This window comes from Gallus gallus, chromosome 27, assembly GCF_016699485.2.
Source record: "Gallus gallus isolate bGalGal1 chromosome 27, bGalGal1.mat.broiler.GRCg7b, whole genome shotgun sequence".
Taxonomy (NCBI): Eukaryota; Metazoa; Chordata; class Aves; order Galliformes; family Phasianidae; genus Gallus; species Gallus gallus.
The window spans coordinates 2033528-2054701 of NC_052558.1; the positions used below are offsets into that span (position 1 = coordinate 2033528).

Here is a 21174-nt window from a genome sequence, read left to right on the forward strand (position 1 = left end):
AGAATGGGTGAGCTGCCCAAGCAGTAATGGGAAAGAAAATACAAAGCTGAAATGCCAGAAAAGAAGCTATCAAATGAATGTGTCAGACTGCAGAAGTAAGAACCACCATCAGTAATTTTACCAATAAAGCTCAGCTGGTTTCAAATAAGCAGTACTGGAACAGAGCAAAAGGTGTTGAGGATTGGAAATGAGTTAAGACGTGGCCTAACTGTTAGCTGCTAATTTCTGGGTTTTATTTTAACACGTGTTTTGTTTTCAGTCAAAACAGGAGAAGATGGCGTGCAGAGATAAGAGCATGCAGGATCGATTGAGGCTAGGTCACTTCACTACGGTGCGGCACGGGGCGTCCTTCACCGAGCAGTGGACAGATGGCTATGCCTTCCAGAACCTCATCAAGTGAGGACAGTTTTCTTTACCTTCTGAGGCAGAGAAGGAAAAACTAAGCAGTTGTGTGTGATGTCTTGCATGTCAAAACGTGAGAACGGTGTGACTGGTGCATGAAAGGATCAGACAGGGACTCAGCTACAGACAGTGAGGAATCTTTTAGCTCTGAAGTGAGAAATATGCTTCCACTTAACTCCAGAGACTTAAAACTGGAGTCAAATTGTTTGAATTGGCTTCTGGATTGGAAAGAAGCAGACTGCTGTGTTAGGTGTTCTCATTGCACCTGTCTGGCTGAGCAAGGCATAGAGTGGGGGGAGAGGGAGGTCAGATACTCTCGTGTGTCCTGAGTCAATCAGTTTGGTTTGCCTATATGCTTATATTCCTCCAGGACAGTTGCTTATCTACCCCTCCCCCTTTTCTACCTTCTAACTTTAAAAGAAAAAAAAAAAAAGCTTAAAAAAGAAAATCTATGCTATTTAACTTCTTTTGCCTCCTGGTAACTGTGATCAAAGTAGCTGCATAAACCTGGAAATGAAGATCAGAGACCCTTTTATGCAGGATGTTAATGGAAAGAGCCAGAAAATTCCCACCTGGCCTCGACCTTTAAGTAGGACTTGGCAAATTAATTGCATAGAGAGAGCTGTGTATAATCCATTAAAATCATCTTATTTTTCTATGGTCTGATAGGAGGCACACATCTTGTTAGATGCAGATTGTGAACTTGATAATATTCTCCTTAGTTTGTGCTATAAGACATGGAAGAAATGCTTCTGGTATCCTTACCTGCAATCTCAGTCTATTTTAAAATGTGAATTAGGCATCTAAATTCATAAGTCATTTAGGTTTGTAATTCCATAAATGCTTTTATCACTATAAAATAACAAGGCAGCTTTGTGATGGTCTCTCCTCTGAAACAGAAAGACTGTTTTCTTCATGAAATTGAGGATGGTGTTGGTTATGCTTCAGAAAACTAAGCATAGCTGGACTGTAGCCTTAAAGCATAGGGATACTTTCTCAGACAGTGCCAGACTTCAGGAACAGTTCAAACAGGAAAGTCTAGGATTTAGAACAGAGTATTCTAGGAAAAAAGTGTGTGGAAACTTAGTGACTTACCATAGATCCCTGGGTTTTCCATGAGGTTAGCAACTCCTTGGTTTTGGATATCCTCTGCATGAATAAAACCTTTCACTTACTGAAAGGTTTCTGTGGGCTGGGAAAAGAATCCACTTCTATGTGAAAAATACCTTGGAAAAAAAAAAAATCTGAGTCAATGTTTGGCACATCCTCCCATTCTGAACAAGAGTATTTTGTTGGTAATCTAAGAGTACAGCTGATTGGAATTCATTGCTGAAGTCTGTTAAAAGCAGATGCTGAGGACGACTGAGTGCATTCCATTAGTTATCTGCTTTGTGTGTTTTTTTTCTACCCTCATCTTTCCAGGCAACAGGAAAGGATAAATTCCCAGCGGGAAGAAATAGAAAGGCAACGAAAGATGTTAGCAAAACGGAAGCCACCTGCAATGGGACAGACCCCCCCAGCAAGCAATGAGCAGAAGCAGCGCAAGAACAAGACCAACGGAGCAGAAAATGAAACGTACGTTATGTGGCCTTCTTTGTGCCTTGCAAAGCTGCATGCTTTGATTAGAGCACAGAATATCCACTGGGAAATGGAATCTTGCCCTTGCCTCTAGGCTTCACTACACGCACAAATGAATAGTGTGGAATTAGCCTGGCATTCAGAAACATCTGGCTGCAGTTCTAAATAGTTTTCATTGGAGTAAAACATGGATCATTGCTGAGTCCGGAATTTTTGTGAGCTTAATTTCTTTTGAATGCAGTAAGTTTTCAAACTTGATGCAGCAAGAGAGCTGAAAAAAGAGATGTGCAAAAGAAGTAAAAGACTTCACCCTTAATTTTGGTAACACTGTACAACACTTTGCTTAAAAAAAAAAGCACTTTCAGGATCTTTTATGTCTGTGTACCTTCTGGTGAGGCTTTTCAAAGAATGGGTTTGGTATACTGAGGAAAAAAGGTGCTATAAAGGCAGTGCATAAGACATTGAACTGTATCTCAAAAGCACTTCTTTCCAGATATTTGAATGAGGGAAATGGAAGCATTATTTAAGTACTGCTCTCTCATCTCACAGGTGACTTTCTCCTCTTTTTCAGGTTGTTGATACTTTGGGAATGCTGGTGCTTTTAGAGAGCAAAGCTTCTCACAGGAGCTCTTAATCATTGCTCTTTCTTCTTTAAACATGTTTGCTACTTAGAAATTGAAGCCAAACCCTGACCAACTTGTTTCTTGTTGGAAATCACATTAAGTAACGTTATTGTAAATAAAACTGACTCCCAGCGTGCTGCTGAGGCACGTGACCTAGTTTTCCTTTCTTCTTTTTCTCCCCGCTCTGGGCAGTCAGTGCTTTCCCATAGCTTCTACAAGTCTACTTTTCAGTCATCATTTTATTGCTGTTGGCTGATATCATAATTCTCAATGACACTTCTCCATTTGTACTATTAAATCTCCTGGTTATGGCCTTACTTCAGAGGTTCTGGAGCCCTTTGTATTCTTGCACTTTGCACTTTGAAAAGCACATATGAAGCAAAAGCTCCCACTCTTTTTTTGCACCTGCACCAAAGATGGCACATGGTTGGGTGAGCTGTGCATTTGAAATGCTCTCTCTTGCTAAAGTGGTACCCCCAGGTAGGATGCTGAGACTGGTCAGGTCTACTGTATGGGAGTGTGCAGTATATGCTTTCTGCAAATACGTAGCTTGAATGGAGATCTTGACCCCTCACTCTGGCCAAGAGGGCTTAAAAACAACTGAATACACTTTTAAAGCTGAGTTTTTCAATGACAGTTGGATTTTGGAGAAGTAAATTGCACATGGTCACCCATCTGAGCAACAACATAATGCTTTCCAATTTGTGTAGTGATGGTTTTACCTAACAGAAGGGTGCAGCTGCATTGAGGCTTATGCTGTTGACATGGCAGTGTGGGTCTTGATGTAGCCTGGCAATCATGATGTGTACCTGCGATATCCAGTGAGCTTCTACCTGTAGTGAGCCTGCTTTGATGTGATCTCCTCTTTATCTGGTTACACTGGTGAGCCTTTTTTTGTTGCCCAGTCTTTTACTTAGAGTTTCTTGCTGGTCTATCATTCCTCACCATTGTATTTTAAGGTATTATCTTTGTGGTTTAGGAGAGTTGTTTGTGGTGTTCTTGATTTAAAAGCTGCTCACCTGTTCACGTGGAGTGTTCTAGCTTATGATGAATACACTGGTTTTGTAAGTCAGCAGCAGCAACTGGCTACTTGCATACAGATGCATTTGTTGGACTGAGCTGATTCATGTACAACATCTTCCTGATGTTGTAGGGAGGTTTTACTTTTTATGGAATTCTTACAGTGGCTTCTATGCAAGTTGAATGTAAACGCTTATGAAACTTGAATGAAGAGTGGTTGGCCAAATCATTTCATTTGATTTCTGTTTCCTCTTAATTTCATAGTTATTGCTGTGCCTTAGAAAGAAGGGGAAGGTTTCCTGATGTAGGTTCAGACATACCCTTCCCTAACATCACACTCCTACAAATAATGAATGAGACATATTGTCATTCACAGATGTTACCTACTGGATTAACCTTGTGGTTTCTTGAACAGCTTGTGCAGCTTCAGAGTCTCAGCTGCACCAGAAGTAGTGCATTTCAGGCTGTGTGTCTGAAACAGGACAGTGTTTGTCTTTGAGCCTCCTTGGTTTTTGTAATGCTTGCTGCAAATATGGCTTTTTGGGGCAATGTTAGTCTGGTACTCGTTACATCTCTTGCTTGATGAGTAGACTGTTGGTGTTTAGCTCTGTCTTTCACTTGTGGAAAGCTTGTTGCTGCTTTATTCAATTGTCTTTTTATTCTTTGTACAGCAACACCAACTGAAGACCTGAATATCTAGGAAAGCCTTTTAGATTAGCTAAATCTGATCCAAGTTCAGACTGTTGTATTTTTCTCATGGAGTAGCACACTTTTATATGAAATGAGACATCACATAAACATTTACGATACCAGGTGTTTTTTGTACCTATCTTTAATTTGTAATAAGTACTTCCTTATGGTTGAAATCCTCTCAAAGGGAATGTTGTGAGTTTTGCATTAAATTTACCTGCTTAAAAACTGCTGTAGAAGTTGTTTCAGCTGTGCAGCCCCTCTGCATTGTGAGCAGGGGAGGGAGGTAGTGACATTTCAAGACAAGCATTGAATCAGCTGCACCCAACGTTGTCTCAGTTGGCTGTATGATGACCTGAGGGAGCACAGCCCAGTAGACAGAGGGCTCCATCTCCTTTTGAAACTGAGTGTGATATTGATGCTGTGAAGAACTTCTGTTGACTTTTGTACTAGGTGCTATACAGAGCATAATTGCTGCAACAAAGATCCTCTTGAGGCATGGTTTGGTCTTAATATTAGGTTCAGAAAGGTTATTTTTATGTTCTCACATGTTATCTTGTTTACAGAGTAAACAGGTGCAATTGATGAGGACTTCATAACCTTATGTTCACATGCATGATGCCTTTACCCGTGTTGGCAGCAGTGAGAAAATCAGTACAGTGGTTGGTTTTGTAACTTCACAGATCTCAGTGCATCGTTACATTTCACTAGGGATGGAACCTATCTCTGCTTTAGAGTAAGGCTGAATTTTGCCTCCTGCTTAGAATGGAAACATTGAATGTTATTTACCATCAGTAAAACGGTGATTTCCTTATCCCGCTGTAGCTGCTTGCAGTGTCAGAGATGTGGAAAAGTGAAGTACAATTCCCATGGTTTCCCTGGAACCACCTGAGAGCCTGAAACAGAAGTTCAGAATCCCAGTTCATGGCTCAGTTTGCAACATCTGTGCTGTAGCCACGCTACTTGCCGTAGCCAGGTGTAGTGCTACAGTCCTGGCACTGTCCTAAATAAGTGTTATTAGGGACCTGAATTTGAAATTGATGCATGCTTTATTAAAGTTTAGCTTTTGGTCTCTTACTTGATTGGCGGATTGTGGAGTTAACAAAAGAAAAAACGTTGCTGGATGTTGACATACTCTGTGCAGTTGTTGCCTCCATAGGAGAAGGTGTATACTGCAAGTCATGTGCTTTAATACATGCATTGAAATTCAACACCTTGGATCTGTCTCTTCCATGCAGGTTAACGCTAGCAGAATACCATGAACAGGAAGAAATCTTCAAACTCCGACTGGGTCATCTGAAAAAGGTAAGAACTGCAGAGAAGGCTTTTGGGTAGGTTTCTGACTCAGTATTCTCCAAACAGTATCATTTCACTGCAGAGATCACTACCACTAGTTTGCTAAGAGGGTTTTTGTTACTTGAAAAGGATGCTCAGGATTTTGTGATCGTATTTTCCAGGGCAGTAGTGTTGCTCTTCAGCAAATAGATGGTGTCCTCACAGTTGTGACTTCATGATGGGAGTTCTGCTGTTTCAGTGCATCTTATTCTGCCAATAGGGCCTGCCTGGAGCTGGGCTCTCCATGTGCTTAGCATGAGGGAACAACATAAAAGAAGGGACAAAGGGAAAAAAATGACAAGAACAAACCAAAAACTGCAAGCAACAGTGGCTTTCCTGTTTCTTTGTCATGCACTATCAGTAACAGATCTGTGAAGTCTTTTGAATAATAGTTGTGTTTAGGTAGTTATAATGCATAATTGTTTTCGCATACGTTGGCTTCAATAGGAGCAACACCTGCAAGTGAGCTTTATATTTCAATAAGCTGCTGGTTACTTTCAACATGATTGCAAAAATGTATGAATAAAACTTCTGGGACACTTAGCAGATGAAGTCAAAATAAAATAAAGGCTTTCTGCCATTTTCCTGGCTAGTTGTGATCTGTGAGGCCAGAGAGCTTTTTCCTGAGTAAAAAAGAGGAAAAGTGGAAATGCAACACACTGCCAGCCTTCCATCTTTTCTCGGGTCCTCTATGACCTCTACACTAATATTCTTTTCCTGTAACAGCTTGGCACTTCAGCTGAATGCAAGGCCTCATTAATGCTGCTGTACCTCGTTATTTTCAGTGGTGAGGGAAAGTTAAAGTGCATATGGAATCCACTGGCACACTGCCCATTGCATTTTATTGTTCAGTGAGTACAGATGTGCGATATGAGCAGGAGCATGCTACAGGCATACTTGCTCTGTAGCTTCCACATTGCTGGAGTGGATTAATTGCAGGTTGTCTGGCATGTAATGTGCCACCCTGGAACAGAGGAATCCCGTTTGGAAATGGACCTTAATGGAAAATGAAGTAATGTTCTGGGATCGTGGCATTGTCTGAAGCTGTTCTTATCCTTGTCCACTTTTGGAAACTGGCTCATTCTTCGTGCCTAAAAATAGAACCAGTAGAGAAGGGAAGGAGCAGTCACAAGACAAATGGGTAGCTATGTCCCTTGAGTCATGTGCACCAAATAATACTGCTCAAGGCGCATGTTTTAATTGAGGTTTGCAACCTTGTCCTCATCAGTGTGAATTCAACTCTTGTATTTGAGGGCAGTGGACCTTCCAGCCCTATAGACTGTGCATATAACTTTGACATGGCTCCTTCCTTCTCAAGGAAAGGGGCAGGACCAGCAGTGCTGCACATCACAGAGGTGAAGTTGTACAGAGCATGTTCCAACAGGAGACAGAGCCTCTCAGCACTTCCTTGCTTGGTTTCTAGACCTAATGTTCTCTGGAACAGAAATCATCCTTAAGAATTGTGAAACCTCTGTGATCCAGATAAAAATTCTGTGGTCTTGCTAAGTGAATAACAGCTGAAAGTTCTTTCAGGTCATGTGTTGGCTTATCGGTCACTTCTGCTCTATGATAAAGAAATCAGTCTCAGTTGAAAGTAAAGAGCTCTGGGGAGAGGGCTCCCTGCTTGCAGGGTGAGGTGGTGGCTGTTGGCCTGGTGTTAAAGAGAAACAAGAACCACCCAGGGACTGAAGACTCCATGAAACTTACACTGAGGTGTTTTGCTGTTTATAATTTGACCTGCTGACCACTGAAATGTGTGTCAAGGTATTCCTGCTTCTCAACTTCAGACTGCACGTGTGGTTCAGTGTGGCATTGCTCCCATGTGAACAAGCCATTACTTGCCTTACCTTTGTTAACTGGAGCATGCTGTCCATTCAAATGATGTCTTAGAACAGAAGCTGTTTGCTATAACTTCCGTATAGGTGGGTTTTATATTTCTTGGGTAGAAAACACAATACCCTGAGGTGTGTTGGAAGATTATCTTAACATTTATGTGCTGTGATAGTCTGTAAGAGATGAACCCAGAATCTGGTACTGGAAATCTCCTTTTCTTTAATATTAAGTTAGAACCATACACATGTAATGTGTAAGCCAGGGCGTCAGGCAGGCTACATCATCCTGCATCCTTCAAACATTCCCTTTTTATGGCTTTTCAAACTCCAAAGTCTGTACTTCCTTTAGAAAAATCTCATTTACTTTTGTTATCTACGTAATTATGTGTTGAAGCCCAGGATCCCAGTCTGTATTTATAGCATGTCTTTCTTAGAACGTCATGTCCCAGTTTTTGAAGATGCAATCTTAAAAGATTTATCACACAGCTAGCCTGCAGAAGGGGAGAGGGGTTTGGAGAGGGAATGGCTGCCATTTTAAACAAAATTACCTGGTCGGTTTTCATTCCTTTCACCTTCTGCCTGACTCTTTAAATGGAGGTTGGTGGCCCTGTATGCGGCAGCGGGGTTGGAGCTTGATGATCCTTGAGGTCCCTTCCAACCCAAGCCATTCAATGGTTCTATGATTCTATGGCTGTGAGCAGCTTTTTGATCTCCCAGACACATTATTTGCCAATGGTCTGTTTATACACAGAGTTACATTTGTGGGTCCAGGTGGAAATGCTGACTATGATATCTCAAACAATGTCGTGTTCTCCTTTTGGTTTTCTCTTGCACAGGAAGAAGCAGAGATCCAGGCAGAGCTGGAACGGCTAGAGAGGGTTAGAAATCTACATATCAGGGAATTGAAAAGGATACACAATGAAGATAACTCACAGTAAGCCCATGGGAGTCATAGAGCACGTATTGCAAATCTTGATTTGTCTCCTGCATAACAGCAAATACTGTATCTTTTTATAAATTAGTGTTTCACCTTAATGCATCACTAACCCAGGGGGCAGGGCAAAGGCTTCTGAGCACATCAAAGTATCATTATATAACCTTGTATCAATAGAAAATGATTACGTAGTGTCAAATCTGTCAGTTTTGGTATTTTTAGTCTCTATATAAGAAATGTTTCTAAGTTGTATAAGAGCTGTAATCTATTACAGTTCGTTGTCAGTGTTGCTAAACTGTGTTCTTCTTGCCAGGTTTAAAGACCATCCAACGCTAAACGATAGATATTTGTTGCTACATCTTCTGGGTCGGGGAGGCTTCAGTGAGGTATATAAGGTAAATTCGAGGTGTCAATCTGATGTGATGTGAATTTGCAATGAAATCCCACAGTAAGCAGAACCTTGCAGTCATTTTCACAATGGAGTGTGTGGTTGTGGAAGGAAGAAGAACAGAACACATGTTACATCTGGCTTGTATTAGACAGCAGGCTTGAAATTTTTAGGTTCTGCTCATGTCCTCAGAGGTCAAATTTCCTGCAAATGTATGTTTCAAGAAAACATTGCACTAAATCTGCAGGTTTCACCATGACAGAAGCATACCATTCAAGTGCTGTACACAAATACCTTAAGTTGGCTGAGTTTTACTGTATGGCATAGCAAGTCTGAACTTTGCTGTAAATAAAAGAGAAAATAAATAAGAGCAAAGCCTTCACTTCCTGGGGGTAAAAGGCTTTTTTCTTCGCTTTATGCTCTGAAGTAGCAGACTGGGTGTGTGTATGTAGTCCTTGGAACTGAGGAGTGCTTGTCTGTCAGCACTCTTTGCATGGCCAAGACTTACGGTACTTAGGAGGTTCTTGTTATTTGATTATTGCACTTAAATCCTCTCCAGTGCTAAATATTCTCCACTTATACGCAGTAGTCTTTAATTCATGTTGAATTTGGGTAGAATTAACATAACTATGCCAATGCAAATGTTGGAAACATCATGATGACTTATTTTGATGCGATATAACAACAGGTACCTAAACCAGAGGGGCGTACTGCTCAGGTAGCCAAGAGGGAATGCTGCCTGCAAGTATTCCCCGTTTCTCTTTGGAGTCTCTGATGACTCAGTAGAAATCCAGAGCTCCACAGGTGAAAGGTGAAAGCAAGGGGATAGGAATGCTTCATACCTGACTGTGAATAAGAGTTATAATTACATTACTAAAACAAAGAAATGCTTATTTCTCTTCTCCATGGTCCATGCTGATCTGTTAAGCATTAGGAGTTAAGTATACAGCTTTTCAGCTGGATATGGATTAGCCTTGTTTGCTTACAATAGGATTTTACCCAATCCTGCAAATTATTAGATGTTTCTGCTCTCAGACAAAGTAACAGACTGTTTCATTTCTCCAAGAACACAATTCCAGTGATCTATTCTTTAAAGGCTGCCTAAATAGCAAGATACTGAACACACAGCACCAGAATTACACAGTTCAGCCCTCGAATTCTCTGGCTTCTAAACAAGCTGAGACATTTTGCTTCAAGATGGAGAGCTGAGCTACCAGCATGAAACAAAGTATTAAAGATCTGCTGTGTGATTTTCGTTTTGTTTTTAACTTGGTGTAGAAAAATAAGTTAGCTGGTTGGGGGAATAATGACAGCCTTTCCCAGAGTGATTAAGTGACTGCATTTCTGTAATTTGGCCGTTCTGATCCCATTGTAGCACTGGTAGTAAAATGTCAGAATAAATGCAGCATTAGTTGAATCCCATGGGGAAGGGTCAGATCAAAGCACAGAATATTCAATTGTTTTCAGAGTTGCTTGGTTTCATTAGTGAAACTAATTACATCAAAATGTGGATTTGCTCTTCGCTCAGTGTGTTGTAATGCTGATTTCCTGGGTGGGGAGATTGATTTGTTAGATCTTGTCTGCTTCTGCAGCATTAAGTTGAAGCTGTGATTCCTACTGATGCTCAGCTCTTCTCTCTGCAGGCATTTGATTTAACGGAACAGAGATACGTAGCTGTGAAAATACACCAGTTAAATAAAAACTGGAGAGATGAGAAGAAAGAAAACTATCACAAGTAAGTAAGGCTGTAAAACAGACAGATACGTTTCCAAGTTGTGTTTTGTTATTCACTGTCTATGAACAGGCTGCCATGTTTTCCTGTTTTGCCACATTTCAAAAGCCACCCTCTGTCCCAACATCTACTTGTAAAATTTATATTCATGTTAGAAATGTCTTCAATATGTGCACACACCCTCAGTTTTGTATAAGCACTGCAGCACGAGGCTTTAAAAGCACCAGTAGTGCTGCAAAAAGAAAGCATTGAAGTGGCTTCTCTTCAAAATGTGTAAGATCTTGAAGAAAAAGAGTGCTCATACCCATCTTCCAGGCACACACCTGCATGGTGAAAGACTTCTTTTTGTTTCCTAGAATACTTGAGCTTTCCACAGGTGATAGGAATAACTTGTCACAGCCTAGAAGAGGGCTGTTAAGCATTGGTAACACTTGCTTCCTAATGCCATGGCTTAGATAAGCGCTGCAGAATCACAGCCAGACTTTTTTTGACAGAACTTCAAAGACAAAACTGTGATCTTACTTCCTCAACGTGTCAATGGCATGAGCTAAGCTGGAGTTGAAGCCTGAACTGTTGAGCATCCTGGAATTTTTCTAGAACTTGCTGATTTTTGTATTCAGCTATCTTGGATCCCATAGCGATTTATTATGAGATAATTCTGTTTTGGCAAGAAGCACCATTAATCAGGATTAAGTTATTTTGTAGTGCTGCCAGCATTTGGGAATCTGATACGCTTGGATTCTGTGGTTCTCAAAAACTATTCTGAGCAGCTCCTCATTTGCTTGCCTTTTCTTAAGCTGTGTGGTGTGCATGGGTTTGTGATTGCACTTGGACTGCTGAGTGGTATGTCTGGGTGCTCTTTCTGCAGAACTTAGAATTATGTCACTCGTATGACTAATGCTCACACTTTCCTATTTTCAGACATGCGTGTAGAGAGTACAGAATTCACAAAGAACTGGATCATCCTCGAATAGTTAAGCTATATGACTACTTTTCACTGGATACTGACTCGTAAGTTGCATTCCTGTGTGCTTTGACTCAGTTTGACCCATCCACTACAAAGTTTTTGATCTCTCAAAATCTTACAGCAGAGTCCACAGTATATCCATGCCTTGTAGACTGTGCTGCAGAGATGTCTGTCTGAGGCAGCTCCAGCATGCACAGATTTTCTAGCGACGCTGACTCGCATGCCCTATTATGTCAGATGTGATGCTCTGCTAGTAAATCCTGCTTTTTGTTGACCTGGGCACATGCCCCAGCCAATACTGCTTTCCATTTCTGCTCTGGTGCTAAATGGGGCACGTCTGACCTTTGCACTAAGAGCATTGAGGATTGTGCTCTTGGTGCCCTAATTTTGGAAAGAGATTAATTGGCTGGAGGACTCTTCATTTATTGATCGAATGAATGAGACTTGCAGACAGACAACAGCAAAGTGGTCTGTTTTTTATCAGATGCCTTAATTACAACTGCTACTGTTTTGCCTTCAGGTTTTGTACAGTGTTAGAATACTGTGAGGGAAACGATCTGGACTTCTACCTGAAACAGCACAAGTTAATGTCGGAGAAGGAGGCACGATCCATTATCATGCAGATTGTGAATGCTTTAAAATACTTAAATGAAATCAAACCTCCCATCATACACTATGACCTTAAACCAGGTATGCTGTGCTGCTTGCTGATGTGCTTAAGGATGCTAACTGAAAGTAAAGGGTTATGAGTAAAGCGGGGGTGTTTATTTTGGTCAGACTGCAAGAGGGAGACAGTCCTGCCTGGGAAAATAAACTTGAAATGAGAAAAAGCAATAATGCATAGAACGTTCTGTGAAAAGGGTATTGTCTCCCAGAATTGCAACATAAACAAGGAAGTAACATTCCAGAAAAAGTAGCTGCCTTATTCAGAATGAGCTCTTGAACCACCAAGTGTCTGTGTTTGGTTTCTCAATGTCCTGCTTGTGTTCTGCTGCTGAGAGCTACTGTTATTGCTTCATAAAGGTTCCCATAATTACTAGTGTGTTTTATGTTCCCATTCTTCTGGCTTATTCTTTCTGTAATCATCTGCCTGAAGTCTTGGGGGTAGAAGCTGGGAAGCATTCAGGTTTTTGGTTGGTTTGGTTTTTATTACATGGCAGCTCACAAAGCTGAGGACATGCATGCTCGCGTCTTTCTTTGCACTCATTAGCATCTACCAAGCAGAAGGTCCTTTGAAAGGTGTTGTTGCAGGGCTCTATTTGGCACTGGATAGAGTAGTGAAGGCAGGAGTGGAAGTGCTCTCTTTTGGGACGTTGGCTACATTGCTTTCTCCTAGTCCAGTAAAATTCAACCACCTCTTCAGACAGTTGTCTCTGGTTTGCCTTCCTTTACTGGTGGTACCTCGTCGGCATTGTGTAACTCTGTGATGTGGTTTATTGCCTCAGCAAGAGGAATCTGTACAGGAGGTGGTGCTGTTGCACTATTCTAGTGACTGTATTTCTTCCCCCAGCTGTTGGCTATTCTTACGCTGTCTGAACATGCAGCAGAGCTCTGCCTGCAGTTGTCTAAAGCTGTGATTCATCCACTGCCATCACACACAATTCTGCTGTTTTATTGTATGCTTTGAGAAAAACAGTGATGATCTGAATTCTTGATCCTTGATGGATTTATGAAAGACTCTTGCTTAAGCAGTAATTGTCTTTTTGAGCTTAGAAAGCCACTGGGGAGCACTGCCAGGAAGGAAGAAAGTTTCTGGCTGTTGAGAGACTGGGGCAAGTCAGGACTTCTGGACAGAATGAGTCATAACTGTGTATGTTTGTTTCTTTGCTTAGTCTTTCTTTTTGACCTGCCCTTCCAGCAGAACCTTTGGGGAGGTCAAAACAGTGCGGGCATCAAGCTGATTTGGAGAATAGGGCTTGTAGTCCAAAGGCTCCAAGTAATGTTGGGCAACTGAGCCATTTGTGGATGGATAAATCACATCTAGCAGTCAGTGGGAGCTGAGTTGTCTCTGAGTTTTGGTGTACTGAATTTAAAACACCTACCCCAGGCAGCTGCAGCTTGCTGGGCTTTGTAGGATGCTTGTTTTCTTGTAGAGGACCAGGCTTCAATGCAATTTTAGTCTTGCTTTTTCCTGCTAAATGTATTTCTAAGAGACTGTTTCTTTTCTCTATTTAGGTAACATTCTTCTAGTCAATGGTACTGCATGCGGAGAGATAAAAATCACAGATTTTGGGCTTTCCAAAATCATGGATGATGACAGCTACAACTCTGTTGATGGCATGGAGCTGACATCGCAGGGGGCTGGTACTTACTGGTAAGCATCACCTGGGGCACTTGCAGCTTAAAGATCAAGAAGAGTTTACAGACCTCTTTGGATCTGTGTTAGCTCTGTATGTGCTGCCATTGTCAGCTTGAGATGGTGGAGGCTTGAGACCCTGGAAATCAGGAGAGGAGAATACCATGCAGGTACATCAGGGAGAAGGAAAGAGCATTCCACTGAAGTGAGGTGAAAATCCATAGAGTTAGCTTAGAACTGACATAAATCTCATAGTACTGTCTTTAGCCAAATCTTCACTTCCAAGTGCCATATGAAAGATATTTGCAGCAATACTTGACTCCCAGTGCCAGATGTTATCACTGCAAGTGATGCAGCTGAGAGCAAGGCTTGCAGTGAATACCACAGGATGTAACTATTAGATGTTACCCAAACTGCAATGTGTCACTGTGGGCAACATTTGCACACAAATGTTTGTTAAAGCCTTCCATATTGTGTGAACAAATGTTTGGGCCTGTTCCTTTCCAAAAGTAAAAGTAGCTGTAGTTTGAGCAAAGCTGTCTCTAACTATGAACTGCCAATTAGGCTTGAATTTCTAGAAATACATATTTTTGGCTGTGGATTTCTATTGTGAAATTGTTAGCCAAGCTCTTTTGACAACAAATACCAGTTTTGAACATGAAAGAAAACAAGGTTATTTTATGTGCTTCTGTTGAAAGGAAACTGACTGTGCTGACTAACTCAGACCATCATTGTCTGGAGAGTCCTTGGGACTGTGGTTTTCAAGAAAAGCAGTGGTATGGCAATGGTGATCTTAGATGCACAGGATCAAAACTGGGTTCCTTGAATCCCAAGCCAGCATGTGATCACAGAAGATTATTCCTTCTTTTCTAAAGAAAATGACTGCAAGTATTTGAAGATAATACTCATAACCTGTTGTCCATTCTTCTTAACCAGGTATTTGCCACCAGAATGTTTCGTGGTTGGGAAAGAACCTCCAAAGATTTCAAATAAAGTTGATGTCTGGTCAGTAGGGGTCATCTTCTATCAGTGTCTCTATGGCAGAAAGGTAAGAGAGCATGTAACTCCTTTCCAAGCAGTGATTCCCAAACCTATGGGAGGCAGCCCTGGCTTCTGCTCCCTTCTCCTTGCCAGACTAGAAGGTGCTTCTGGCTTGTCTCCTCGCTACCAGTTCCAAGACAGAGTCCATGTTAATTGAGTGAGGATAATTTGTTAGGTTGTGTTTTGCTCTATGTGGCAATACTTTCAGAAGCAACATTCTTCAGAACATCTTTCCTGTTGGTTGTATATCCACTGAGGTCATGATGGGCAAGATGGATGTGTCATTCAGGACCACGCACCTGACACTCTTGCTTTGGCATTGTTTTATCATGCTTTCAGTGCTCTGATGTTATTCTTTGAGTGCAAAGTCTTTGTCAGGCCTAATATTGCTCAACAGCTGCAAGTGTTTTAAAATAAAAAGCAGATATAAAGACCTACTCTAAATGTTTTTAGAATGCCTTTTGAAAGGGAAGAGTCTATTTCAGGAAGAGGTGATTTGTTCTGAGAAAAGGCAATCTTACTTTTTTTTTTTTTTATGACAACAGAAGAAGTTGGTTGGGCAGCAAAAGGATTCCATCATCTCTTATGTTTACAAGTCTTTGGTAACCAGGAATTGGGAAAGCCTGGGCTGATAGAAACAGCGTGGTGTCAATCAGGCAAACAGTGGAACCAGCCCAGCAGGTTGAAGGAGGTGAATCTCCTGGCAGCTCAGATGGGTGAAGGTCTTCTTGCATGTGGTCAAGCTGACCTGTGAGGTCTGCAAGCACATGGAGTTCCTTCCTGTCTGAGCTGGAGACACGCCGGACATGTTCCAGCTTGGTGTCCCTTTTGTTCAGTTCAAAAACAGAGCAGTGTGTCAGATGTTCATCTGGCTGGAATCTGCAAGCACCTTCGCAGTGTTCATGGGCTTCTTGCCTGGAAAAGTGCTGATCTCAAGCGCTGATTAACAGTAGCACTATGGGATTATTTTTTTTTAAGGCCTGTCATCAGTCTTTAACTACTATTGTTTTTGGGTTTTTTTTGGTAGCCCTTTGGCCACAACCAGTCACAACAAGATATTCTACAGGAGAACACGATTCTGAAAGCTACCGAGGTGCAGTTCCCTCCAAAGCCAGTAGTCACACCAGAAGCAAAGGTGAGTCATCAGCAGTGTTCAGTCATGTTGCATTGCCATTCAGCAGCCAACACCAGTGGTTCCTTTCTCTTGGCTTTCCTAAACTACCAAGGAGTTTGTGTTCAATGCCTGCCTCCTGCAGAGTGATCCATGGCTTTGCATCGTTGTTGTTGTCAGCCTCGGGGTTGAATGGAGTACAGCACGTCTCTCTACCCGTGCTTTCTCCTGCTAAAAGATGTGCTTCTGGCACAGCAGCTGGGCTGTCTGCAGTCACTGGGGAAGGAATTTCAGCGCTGGGTTGTCAGATTGGCCCAGCTCCCACAGAGTTAGATCTATCAAAGAAAGCTTCCTGTTCCTGTCAGTCTACTAATTCTTGTTTTGCCTTGGGGGGTATCTGCAGGCATTTATCAGGCGTTGTTTGGCCTACCGAAAGGAGGATCGGATAGATGTCCAGCAGCTGGCCTGTGACCCATACTTGCTGCCTCACATCCGCAAATCTGTATCCACAAGCAGCCCAGCTGGAGCTGCAATTGCATCAACCTCTGGATCATCCAATAACAGCTCTTCAAACTGACACAGAATAATAGGCCAAAAACTGCTTGAGAAACCGGCAAAAAGACTTTCAGAAACGGCTTTGGAGTAGAGGAATCCGCAAGGGTCTTGAGAAACCTGTACCAGGTGCTTTTTTTCTCTTGCTTTTTTCCATCCATAGAGCATGACAACATCTAATCTCATCAAGAAAACCGTCAGCATCTAGGCCAAGCCATGTGGATAGGAGGTGGCTTGAGGTTTGTCCAGCAAATGACCACAGAGTGTGGCTGCTCTGAACAAGGAGGGGAAACTCAAGAAAATATAAGAAAAAAAAGACATGGTTCCACGTACTGTGAACTTCTGAACATGCAGCCTTGGGGAATCCAGAACGCCGTGTGTGCTTCATATGAAGAATGTGGACTTTGGAAAAAGACTGGTCGAGTCCAGTGTTGATATTTAAACATTGTTCTTTTTCTTTTAATAAAGTTTAGGTAACATCTCCTGAAAAGCTCGAAGCACCAAGGTTCAGCTGGGGATGGTATATGACTCTTTGCCCTTTGGAGGGGAAAAAAGTTGATCCTGCCTGTTCATGGCACTAGCGTTAGTGTTTTACCCCTAATTAATTTCAGTTTTTTAAAAATAACAATTTTTTGGAAGAAAACAGTTTTCTGGTCTCAAAGTGAAACCCGTATTAGCAGGTTGATGGCATTCTGCAGATGGTGCAGCTTTCTGCTCCCTTGGCGTGGCCTCTTACAAGTAATTCACCTTCTCAGGAGAGCGGTGAAGCTCACAGGCAGGCCTGCATGGATCTGCTGTGCTCGGAGTGGATTACAGTTCAGACTGCCACCAGGTTTTCAGCTGCTGCTTCATCGCTCTCTCAACGGTTGCACCTTTTTAATTTATTTGAAGTGCTGTTCTTTTTGAAAACACACCCTGCCATGCTCATGATGTGCTCTCTGCTCTTGTGAGCATGATATCTGCTGACAGTTGAGGAGGCAGGCTGCGAACAGGAAAGAATTGGAGCACAGCTCAGTTGATCACAGGTGTAATCTGTGCTCGCACAGTACTGTACATATCTCATTCATGTTAAAAAAAAAAAAAATCCAAAGCTGAAGAAAGAAGGCTTGTCTTGTTCTTCTCACTTAGGTGACTTGGCAGGAAGGCTTCCTCTCTCCCTTAGCATTTTCCTTTGTAAAACTTGCTGACTTTTCTAACTTGCTGCCGTCGCTGCACCAGATCGCAAGTGGAGGGGAAGGAGATAATGTTCCAGAAGGGAACAAATATCCTCATTATTTCTGTCACCCTTCTGTAATCTGCCTGGAGGGGGCTTGCACCTCTAGCTGGAATCTGCCTGCTGGGAAACATCAGCCTGTTGTCCCCACCGTGCCCCCTTCCCCCCTGCGTTGAAGGAGGACTGAAAACACACACCAAAAAGCGCAGCGCTTGAACATGTGGCAGCCAGCTTGGAGCGTTCCTAACATGTGGCAGCAGTCCCTGGCCAGGAAAATTTAAAGATGCAGTGTTCAAGAACAAAGCTTTTTGTGGGAGAGAGGCAGTGCCACTACTGCCATCCAGGGCCTTGTGTAAAGAGCAGGTGGTCCCATGCACGCTTCCTATCCTGATACCCAGACCTGTGTGCTGTGGGCTATTGCATGGCACCTCTGGGTCGCTCCTGCAGCTCCAGCAGTGTGTGGGGCACGCAGTACCTGCATGGTGTTCCTGTGGCAAGCAGTGCTGCTCTCAGCCATGCACTTTCTGAGGGAACTCGCATTTGCCTGCATTACTGGAAGCCATCCTCCGTGTTATTTGCTCAGGATCCCGTGTTTAACTGAAAAAAAAAATGAGTAATTAAGCAAATTGATCTGGGAAGCACGGAACCGTGCTTTGATTTTAATTGCAGCTGTGTGAAGGTGGTCTCTGAACTGTAGTATCGGAAACAAAAGAAATACTGCATCTTTAAATACTCGGCCATCATTTTGTGGCCCTTTTATCCTTGCTGGTCTGTTCCAGAAATAACTGTTCAGACAGCAGTGATTCCACGAATCCGTCAGGCAAAATCAGGGTTGATGCTTCGTCCTGTTTGCTGCAATGGCTGATCTGGTATCTGTCCACAGCGGGGAGAATTCTAAAAGGGTTTTTTGTATCCCAGCCCCGTTGTTTCTTGGCCATACAGTGTGTGCTATCTCTGTGGGTGTGAGTAGTTTTGTGTCATGCATTTATTCCTGCTGTGTGACACCCATTCAGGGGCCTGGGGACAGCATTAGCCTTTTCTGGGGCTGAAAGCAGTGAAGAACCCTGGTAGAATTCTAGCTGCAGCACCTTGTTAATACGGGTTTCACTTCCAATAACAGACCCTATTGCCACACTGTTCATTTACTTAAAGAGAAGTGTATGAAGAATTTGTAACTTAAACCAGGCCAGACTGTTTTGGCTCTACCCAACAGATGAGACATGGATATTAAAATAAGTTTTAAGAAACTGATTTGCTTGGCTCTCACTCTTTTGCTCTTCGTAGTGTTGGCATGAGGTGTTTGCAGGACGAGGATGGAGGAGGTGGTGCTCAGCAGCTCAGACCTCTGGGATCTCTGCATCGGAAGAGGGAGTTGTTGAAAATCACCGAGTCTCATTTAATTACTGACGTTGATCAAACTGTGGAAGATGGAGGAAGACATCGGAGTGGAGTTTGTCCTTCATTTCTGCTGGAGCGGCGGCTGCCTTTAGAAGCTGCGTATGTTTGGGCCACAAAGAAATGGGTTTTTTGTGTCTGTTGATGAAAATGTGTGCGCCTCCTGTTCTGCCCCGGCTGTGCTGAAAGCTGATGGCCTGGATTAACAGCAACAAGAAGCCCAGATCCTTTCATTTCATCCCGCCAAGTCTCAACAGCTTTTAAACTATAACACAGAAAAGGAGAGAGGGGGGAAAAAAAAGGCAACAAAACCTTGGCAGCTGAAGGCGCTGTGTCCACTTGTAGGTGGATGAAGCACTGCAGGGCCCAGTTTGCAGCCCAGATCCCCGCTGCATGACGAGGAGAGGTGCCAGGCAGGGAGCAGTCAGCTGTGCTGCAGGATGGGCTGCGGTGGGTGAGGATTCCTCTGCTCCCAGCAGCCCTGACGTCACCCTCCTCACATTCGGGGTCACAGAGAGCTTTCAGCAGAGCGCGGATGAAACCAAACACCGACAGCAGAGCGGCTCCCTCTGTGCTGCTGCAATGGATTCTTTTTCGGTCCCGAGCGCCAGTTGGGGCGATGCGACGCAGGTTTGGACAGCAGGAGCAGGCAGCTGCCTTTCAGCAGCAACAGCACAGTGCAGAGCTGGTCAGGTACGCCCCATGTGCATAGCATGCCTGCAGCTGGGACGTGTGCAGCGCTCGGCGCAGACAGGAGCGAGGCTTCCCCAGGGGCTGCCTTGCTGGATGCTTCGCCTCCTACGTTAGCAGTTAGGCGTCATGCTATGAAACGAGCTTCCCTCTGCCAACTAGGCCAGTCCCGCTTTATTTTGTGACCTGGCAAACCCTCAACACGAGGTTTGCTACCGCCGCCTGCGTCTCCCTGGGGTTTGCTGCTGTTGGAGGTTGTTTTCTGGGTGCTGAAGCAGCCCTGCCTTCAACCCGGCGCCACCTGGAATGGAGATTTTGCAGCACGTGGAAGCAGGACTCCCACCCAGCACAGAGCTCACTTTCCTGCTGCACACGGATGCCTCTTTGCACCGAGACCCCACAATGCACACGGAGCATCTGCGCACCCCTGCAGTGATTGCCCTGGGTAGGGCTGGGGGCAGCAGGCCAAGCAAACGCCGCGCTGCACGGCCTCCCCACGCACGTTCACGGCCAGGGCCAGGCGTCTTGGCCACAAGGACCCGATTGTCTGCCAGGCGGGGGGGCAGGAGCTGAGGCTGAGAAAAGCTCTCATTTCATGCATTGACTGTTTGGGGGGCGCGAAGGACGGGAAAAGCCGCTGGCGCGTGCTGTCTGCTGAGGAGCTGCCAGCACTGAGCTCCCCACGCGGCACGACGGCTCCCGGCCCTGCATTGTGCCACAGGATTGCTTTGCTGCAGCCTTTCTTCTCCCTTTCCCCTTGCTTCTAATTGCCCAATGTCAGTCTGCTTCCATAGCTGGGTCAGTGCGGGGTGGTGCTGAGGTGGGCGGGGAAAGCCCGAAGTGAAAGGTTTAGCAGAGCTTATCATCCTCTCCCAATGGCCACGGCTGGCCTGGACTGGGACCGGACCTGCAAACGTAATGGTGTGATGTGGAGCAGGACAGAAGCTCAGCCTCGTGAGCAGTGGTGCTGGGTTTGTGCAGTGCTTGGCTCTGGTTTGCATTCACAGGAAGCACAACTCGGTGCTCAGCTCAGCCCTGTCCTCGCTTGACCGAAGCTGCCTGCAGCCCAGGAGCTGTGAGCATGCGTTGGCCGGGGGACAGGACAGTGATTTGGTCCCGTCCTCCCTCTTGGCCTGCCTCAGCTTTGCATCGAGACCACAGCTAGAGCCCTACATTGTTCAGCACTGCCTCATCCCAGCTCCTGCTAACCTGAAAATCGCACCCAAACCAAAGCGATGGACACCAAAACTCCTCTATGAGAGACGGGGCAGTGAGGGAGGGGGCTGTGCCTGTGAGGTGAGGTGGAAATAAAGGATCCAGGGCTGCCCGTGTGGCCCTGAACCTACGATGCTCCATCCGGGAATGGCCATGGGGA

The 21174-nt window shown here is 44.0% G+C and overlaps 1 protein-coding gene across 22 annotated transcripts in view; it reads left to right on the forward strand.

The window, feature by feature from the left end:
• TLK2 (tousled-like kinase 2) overlaps window positions 1–18965 on the forward strand; it is a 43587-nt gene extending 24622 nt beyond the window's left edge. For all 22 annotated transcript variants that reach the window (XM_046904396.1, XM_046904394.1, XM_040653448.2 and 19 more), the window contains 12 exons: window positions 260–396; window positions 1825–1977; window positions 5552–5618; window positions 8317–8414; window positions 8728–8809; window positions 10446–10537; window positions 11456–11545; window positions 12022–12191; window positions 13677–13815; window positions 14734–14845; window positions 15866–15973; window positions 16353–18965. In XM_046904396.1, coding sequence (XP_046760352.1) covers window positions 260–396; window positions 1825–1977; window positions 5552–5618; window positions 8317–8414; window positions 8728–8809; window positions 10446–10537; window positions 11456–11545; window positions 12022–12191; window positions 13677–13815; window positions 14734–14845; window positions 15866–15973; window positions 16353–16526 — 1422 coding nt within the window. In that variant the 3' untranslated portion in view covers window positions 16527–18965. The remainder of the gene's footprint in view (window positions 1–259; window positions 397–1824; window positions 1978–5551; window positions 5619–8316; window positions 8415–8727; window positions 8810–10445; window positions 10538–11455; window positions 11546–12021; window positions 12192–13676; window positions 13816–14733; window positions 14846–15865; window positions 15974–16352) is intronic.
• Window positions 18966–21174: the final 2209 nt, after the last annotated feature.